This window comes from Brassica oleracea, chromosome C2 (assembly GCF_000695525.1).
Source record: "Brassica oleracea var. oleracea cultivar TO1000 chromosome C2, BOL, whole genome shotgun sequence".
In the NCBI taxonomy this organism is placed as follows: Eukaryota; Viridiplantae; Streptophyta; class Magnoliopsida; order Brassicales; family Brassicaceae; genus Brassica; species Brassica oleracea.
In genome coordinates this window covers 27,494,623-27,501,889 of record NC_027749.1, presented here as the reverse complement: position 1 = coordinate 27,501,889, position 7,267 = coordinate 27,494,623, and the positions used below count along the sequence as shown (strand labels likewise).

Sequence of the window (7,267 nt, the reverse complement as noted above, 5' to 3'; positions counted from 1 at the left end):
AGTGGCCACATCCTCTAATCATGCCGAGATCATAGCCATGTTTGAAGCAAGCCGAGAGCTTGTGTGGTTGAGGAACATGACCGGCCATATCTTAAAAGAGAGTGGCCTGGCCGTGGGAAAAGAAAAGGAAGAGCCAACGATCATCTATGAGGACAATGCAGCTTGTATAGCTCAGCTCAAAGATGGATATGTTAAGGGAGATAGAACAAAACACATCTTGCCCAAATTCTTCTTCACCCACGACCTGCAGAAGGCTAAAGAAGTTCAAGTGGTTCAAGTTCGGTCCAGTGACAATTCAGCCGATCTTTTCACCAAGTCTCTGCCAACCTCAACATTCAAGAAGCTGGTTCATCAGATAGGAATGCGCCAGCTGAAGGATCTTCAGTGATGCCTTCATCAGGGGGAGTGTCATGTGTTGTACTCTTTTTCCTGTCTACGGTTTCCATTTTTTCCACTTTGGGTTTTTGGTTTTCCTAGAGAGGTTTTAATGAGGCAACGTCGTGCATGATACAAACCCATATGGTTATAGCATCCAAGGGGAAGTGTTATAAATCATAGAGTTGATTGCTATTAACCAAGACCAGAAGAGAAGACCCATCAGCCACGACCAGGCCCAGCCGCAGCCGCGACCAAGGGAGAGAGAGAGTCGGCTAGTCCTGGCCGACTTAGTATTAGGTCAGCTAGCCTTGGACGACTTAGTATTAAGTCGTCTAGCCTTGGCCGACTTAGGATTATGATGTTTTCATTTCTTGTTATCTTTAGTAGTTTTCCTATTTTATCTTGGATTAGGTTTTGTACTTTTTCCATTTATCTCTTCCTTGTAACTCCTATATAAAGGGAACTTATTATTCAGAAATAAAACACAGACACAGTTTCCCCATTCTTTTACAACATTAATTGTATTTTAGATTGATTTAATTTTTGGACTTTTTTTTTAAGAGACCCAGTGAAGGTGGTCTAAGCTTCTTAATCCAAGGGTTGAGTTTTGTTGTAGTCTAATGCGCTCGTGTTCATCCTTTTTTTTCTTTCCCATTGTGTTGTTGTTGCTTTTTGATTCGAAGGAAACATTTGTATTCTAATTCAATTGGTTACTGCGCTACCAAGCACCTATAGTAAGAAACGCATTTTAAAAAAGTTAATCGCCCACAGTGGTCGTCGAACCCACAACCTTTTGATCCGAAGTCAAACGCGCTAATCCACTGCGCTATGCGGTCATTTCTGTTGAATTATTTTCTAATATATTAAGTCTTTTTGTTTATTCTTTGTTAGTGACAGAGGTTCTCTCTGCAAAATAGTTTCGTATTAGAGGAAGTGCCTGTGTCCTCCCGATCCGGGTGTTGGTGCATCTCTCCGACTCAGCGGATCCGGTTTGATCTTCCCTTGAAGCCGAGTGGTACATACATACCTTTTCTTGATCGTAGGTGCGTTTTCGGGGTTATGCATTCGATCGTGGATGAAAATAGTGGAAATTAGGCTTTCGACGATCTTAGATTAATTGCTTGTATATATTTGATTACAGTTATAGGGGGATTCATTAGCCAGCCATGTTCTATGGCACAGCTGTATGGGACCCATGGCTTATTGTTGCGCAGATTATCTGCCTTCAGTGTTCCTTCTATCTCTCTCTTGGAGTCTTCATGATCCTCTTCCTAGGCCTTCGTGTTCCTCGTCTTAGTCTTGTCTACTTTTTCGATTACGCTACTCTCACTACTTCTACCCTCACCGGTTGGTGCGTCATTGCTTCTTTCTTTTTCGCTTCACTCGCTGGGTTAGAACCTCAATCTTCCTTTCTTTTTTTTTTGTTTTACTTTTACATTTCAAAAGTGTCCTGAAGATTGATTGGTATACTGGCAGGGCTGTGTACATGATATTTTTGGTGGAACGAGCACGGAAATGCCTTGATTTCTCTGCAACTCTCTATATCATACATCTCTTCTTCTGCATCCTGTATGGAGGATGGCCTTCGTCTATGGCTTGGTGGGTTGTTAATGGCACGGGGCTTGCTGTCATGGCACTGCTAGCTGAGTACCTCTGCATTAAACGCGAACAGCGAGAAATTCCTATGGATCGTTTCCATTCAAGTATGTTCATCATTCTTTCATTTAAAATCCACATCATATTTGTTTACATATATAGTTTATTGCTCTCCCACAACCTTTTGATCCGAAGTCAAACGCGCTAATCCACTGCGCTATGCGGTCATTTCTGTTGAATTATTTTCTAATATATTAAGTCTTTTTGTTTATTCTTTGTTAGTGACAGAGGTTCTCTCTGCAAAATAGTTTCGTATTAGAGGAAGTGCCTGTGTCCTCCCGATCCGGGTGTTGGTGCATCTCTCCGACTCAGCGGATCCGGTTTGATCTTCCCTTGAAGCCGAGTGGTACATACATACCTTTTCTTGATCGTAGGTGCGTTTTCGGGGTTATGCATTCGATCGTGGATGAAAATAGTGGAAATTAGGCTTTCGACGATCTTAGATTAATTGCTTGTATATATTTGATTACAGTTATAGGGGGATTCATTAGCCAGCCATGTTCTATGGCACAGCTGTATGGGACCCATGGCTTATTGTTGCGCAGATTATCTGCCTTCAGTGTTCCTTCTATCTCTCTCTTGGAGTCTTCATGATCCTCTTCCTAGGCCTTCGTGTTCCTCGTCTTAGTCTTGTCTACTTTTTCGATTACGCTACTCTCACTACTTCTACCCTCACCGGTTGGTGCGTCATTGCTTCTTTCTTTTTCGCTTCACTCGCTGGGTTAGAACCTCAATCTTCCTTTCTTTTTTTTTTGTTTTACTTTTACATTTCAAAAGTGTCCTGAAGATTGATTGGTATACTGGCAGGGCTGTGTACATGATATTTTTGGTGGAACGAGCACGGAAATGCCTTGATTTCTCTGCAACTCTCTATATCATACATCTCTTCTTCTGCATCCTGTATGGAGGATGGCCTTCGTCTATGGCTTGGTGGGTTGTTAATGGCACGGGGCTTGCTGTCATGGCACTGCTAGCTGAGTACCTCTGCATTAAACGCGAACAGCGAGAAATTCCTATGGATCGTTTCCATTCAAGTATGTTCATCATTCTTTCATTTAAAATCCACATCATATTTGTTTACATATATAGTTTATTGCTCTCAAGATAGAAAGCAAGGCAAATGACTCTCTATTTGTGGTTGGCTATGCAGGGGTTTGATGGTTGGTGTCTGAACAGTTGATGAAGATCACTCATGAGGGTGACACTCGTAGAGCCTACTTCCAACAACAACAAAAAAAACTCTTAACAGTTGCCATTTATGTACTGAGATGGATTATAATTGGTAAACAAGTTCACCTAGAAAACCGTGTTGGACCACTATTGATACTGATCCTATCAATCAGTGCACCAACTCTGCCTGTAATCTTAGTTAGTGACTTGGAAATTTGAGCTATTTGGAATACGTTTTGGTTGGATTCTCAGTTATATGGAAAACGGATTCATTTTTCTTTCTGCAGTTATTGCTTTAATGTTGCTCCATTGCCTTGTTTCATTCTTTTCTTTTTTTTGGTACAAGGAAACCCTGATTACATTAGGTGTGTTTCTGTTCATCCCACCCTTCCCTATGTCTTATCATCATCTGATGATATGCTCATCAAGTTCTGGGACTGGGAGAAGGGTTGGATATGCACTCAGATTTTCTATGGCCATTACCATTATGTTATGCAAGTGACTTTCAATCCCAAAGACACCAATACTTTTGCTAGTTCATCCCTTCACCGTACCATTTAAGTGAAAGATTCGTCTTCTTCGACTCTTAGCAAACATTTTGTTTGTTCATTCCCAGTATAAGAAGCTAAACCCTTCTCCTGTTTCTACATCTTTTCTTTTCTAAATATGGAATCTTGGTTCTCCAGATCCAAATTTTACTTTGGATGCACATTTGGAAGGGGTCAACTGTGTAGACTACTTTACTGGTAGGGACAAACCATAGCTATCCTCTGGTTCTGATTATCTTACTGCTAAGGTCAGTAGTGACTACTGAACGGTCGTGCTTCTTTGCAAGTTGTTTGCGATATGTATGTGTGCTTGTATGTATTTTCATTTGTATATAGGTCCCTTCAGAGTTTTCTATTGCTCATAAATGTCTTCTGGAAGCAGGTATGGGACTACCAAACAAAGAGTTGCGTTCAGACACTTGAAGGTCATACGCACAATGTTTCTGTTGTGTGTTTCCATCCAGAGCTCCCAATAATTATTACGGTATCCGAGGATGGAACTGCTCGTCTATGGCATGCCACCACTTGCATGTGATTCGTATGATATATATATAATGGAGCTACTATTGATAGTTGATACGGTCCTCTATTTTTCAAAAGTCGTCCAAGTAGATTCATCCATAATAGGTTTTTTTCCATAGTTGCAACAAATCTGATTTATTAAGCAAGCACATATGAACTATATCTTATTAAGTTGAAAATGAACATACTTTAAGATATCAAAATCCCAAAAATTTTAATGTAGTGAGTTTTTACTGTTATTAATTTATAAAGTTTTCACCGTAATACTTTTCATCATCATTTACTGTCTATTGTATATTGGTTGCTCCAGAACAATGTTTACCCAAAACATTCCCAATTCATACGCCTTGAGATTTAAAGGAAAAGGATAGCCAATACGATGCAAATGCATTTCTCTTTTCTACTTTAATCTCTTCTCTACTTGCGTTCTTTGTTTATGATTGCCTTCTCCTCCTAACCTCCCCTTGTTTCAGCTTTAATAGACATCGGGATTGAATCTTTCCAGCATAGAGTTACCCTGCTCCGCTTGCTGCAGACGCAAGTTCAATGCGTAGTTGTTCATCTGCATTTTAAACCCTCATTGTTTAGCATCTTTTATCTACCGAGCATCAAGATTAGAGAACGTCTAGTTTTTATGTAACCATGTCAGATTGCTGAGACATGCTTCAATATTCTCAAACCCAAAAAAAAAACACATTCTTAAATTCACGGACCCTCAATTATTATCTCCAAGGTTTAGCAACCCCCATCAAATATCAGGAAAAAGAAGTGTTCTAAGGCTTACCTCCAGATTTCTGATCTTTTCCTGGTACTGAGGAATCACTTGCTTCAAAAGTTCTAGCTGCTGATTCGCATCTTCAAATGCCTTCTGGCGCTCATGCTGGATAGCAACAGCACGTTTCAGCACTGTGTTGTCTTTCATCAAGTCCTCCCACAGCCACTTTCTCCTGCAATTTAAGAAGATTGTATTAATTTGACTATCCTAGTAATAGTTTACTTGTTCTGATAATTTTTCCCGATTGAAGATGGAATACAATTTTCCTTCAAAGTTAATTTCTTGGTACTACATGCAGACTTGTGTTCTAAACCAGCAACTTTTAGGCAATGAAATAACTAATGGCTTAAACCATGATCCGTAAAACAAATTTCATAGCGCATCTAATACCCCCACCCATGTACTCACGAGGTGCAAAGGTAAAAAGAAACTTAGCGAGCAGTATAATGTAGCTACTAAAAGATTTACCTCTTGGAATATTTTCCCGGCTTCCTCGCGAGCTTAACGTCTGCTCTAAAGCCTCCAGGACTTTTGCTGCACGGAATTTTGCATCATCTATACCAGTAGATTGTGTCACTTCCCTGATCAACAATGCGACCCAGTCATCACCACTCGCCGGGTGATTGTCTGAATCGGCCGTAAACGTTCCACCAGCAACGGCATGAGACTCCTTATTGGCCAATTCTTCAGCTTTCTTCTCCGAATGTAAGCTTCTCATGGCAGCACATAAATCCTTCCCATGTTCTTCTAGTGCCTTCACAAGAACCTGGCGAAACAAAAAACATTGGAATCAAATTAAATTAAATCTCCCCAGATCTGAATATCTCGAATAAGTCAGACAGATATAAATATAGAAGAACAAGAACTACCGTCAGTTCAAGGTGAGGAAACGCAGTGCGAAGCTGATCGAGCGATGAGGAAGGCGGAGAGGACCAGATTGGAGAATCCGAAGGAGAATAACATCGGAACCTCTTTGAAGAAGGAATATCTTCGAAGTAAGATCTCTTACTTCCGCAATATACGGCAGACATGGCTCGAAGAAACACACAAGGAATTGACGGATGATTCGATACTAATGAACCTGAGATCTCAAGAAACCAAACGTAATAAGTTAGGGTTTGAAAGAAGAAGATGATGTTGATTCGGAGGAGAGGAGCGTCCAGGTTTTTTATACCTAGCTTTAAGCGGCAGGGGCTCTTTTGTACTTTTCCTTTTACACATTACCGCGTAGCGCGTGTATAACTGCAGCCAACGTTTTTTTTTCTTTTTTTTTTTTGAAGAATTATCTTTTTTTCTTTCTCTCTTTGTTCAAACTTTAAAGATTGAGCCAAATATGCTTTTACTCTTCTCTTCTCTTAATAAAATGTCATTGCATTATGGATTTACATATACTTACCGCAGTTTTGTCACAGATCTCTCCCCTAAATAGAAAGTAGCATATGGCCGAAATTTAACACAACAAGGAATGCTGATAAACGAAAGAAGCTTAATGACTTTGAATCGTTTGACACGTCCGTAGCTGCGTTTGCCGAAACACTGACACCACCTGTTCTAGATAGATGATGTACCGTACCCGAAGGACCAGGTCTCTGTGTTTCCCCTTCACATAACCTGACACTTGAACCCGTTGCTGAGTGGAAGACATCATTCAAGTCACAGCCCAGGTTCACGCACAAACCGACATTGTTATTGTTGGGCCTAATTATTAAGCCTAAAGGTTCAAATAATATATGACAAAATGTGAAAATGAAATGGGCCTATGGGTTGTTACAAAAAGCCTTGTTGGCTTTAATGAAATGAAGTTAACAACATCCCACATTGGTTGGAAGAGTTGATTTTGAAGAGTATATATATGTCTTCATGACATGAGAGGTTAAACAGCTCAGAGGAAGAGAGAGCTCCCCACGCGCGCGCCGCCGCCGCCGTCCGGCCGGCTCGGGCTTGGTGGAGGGCCTCCGGCCCAAGTTAAGCTCAACGTTTTGCCATTTAATTCCCGAAAAACGGCATGCATTTTATTTTAAACAACACGTAGTTCGTTTAAAACCAACACGCTGTCTCTCTTCTTGACGATAAGTTTAAACGAGAAAAGATCTTAAACGAGAAAAGATCTTGCGCAGGAAGTTTCGTAACGCCTCGCCTCCGAGATCCTCGCGAGATTTCCGCCAACGTGCGCACGTGCGGCATTAGTTACGGAAAATGGCTCGTCTTCTCTTCTTTA

At 40.7% G+C, this 7,267-nt stretch overlaps 2 protein-coding genes, 1 non-coding gene and 2 pseudogenes across 4 annotated transcripts; 2 read left to right on the top strand and 3 right to left on the bottom strand.

The window, feature by feature from the left end:
* Positions 1–1,140: 1,140 nt before the first annotated feature.
* On the bottom strand, positions 1,141–1,214 carry TRNAR-UCG. The gene has a single exon. It is a non-coding gene; the product is annotated as a tRNA-Arg (tRNA).
* Positions 1,215–1,544: 330 nt separating this feature from the next.
* Positions 1,545–2,282, top strand: LOC106323895 (protein SYS1 homolog). The gene is made up of 3 exons (XM_013761942.1): positions 1,545–1,768; positions 1,855–2,081; positions 2,257–2,282. Exons 1-3 carry the CDS (start codon positions 1,545–1,547, stop codon positions 2,280–2,282), a joined length of 477 nt encoding a protein of 158 aa, XP_013617396.1.
* Positions 2,243–3,451, top strand: LOC106324708 (protein SYS1 homolog). Of its 2 annotated transcripts, none has more exons than XM_013762675.1 (4): positions 2,243–2,408; positions 2,507–2,755; positions 2,842–3,068; positions 3,185–3,451. In XM_013762675.1, exons 2-4 carry the CDS (start codon positions 2,532–2,534, stop codon positions 3,190–3,192), a joined length of 459 nt encoding a protein of 152 aa, XP_013618129.1. In that variant the 5' UTR covers positions 2,243–2,408; positions 2,507–2,531; the 3' UTR covers positions 3,193–3,451. The 2 variants fall into 2 exon arrangements, with proteins under 2 accessions (XP_013618129.1, XP_013618130.1); XM_013762676.1 differs by having other exon boundaries at positions 2,253–2,380.
* A 1,043-nt stretch (positions 3,452–4,494) lies between these two features.
* On the bottom strand, positions 4,495–6,194 carry LOC106325188 (annotated as a pseudogene).
* Positions 6,195–6,470: 276 nt separating this feature from the next.
* LOC106323894 overlaps positions 6,471–7,267 on the bottom strand; it is a 10,339-nt pseudogene continuing 9,542 nt past the window's right edge.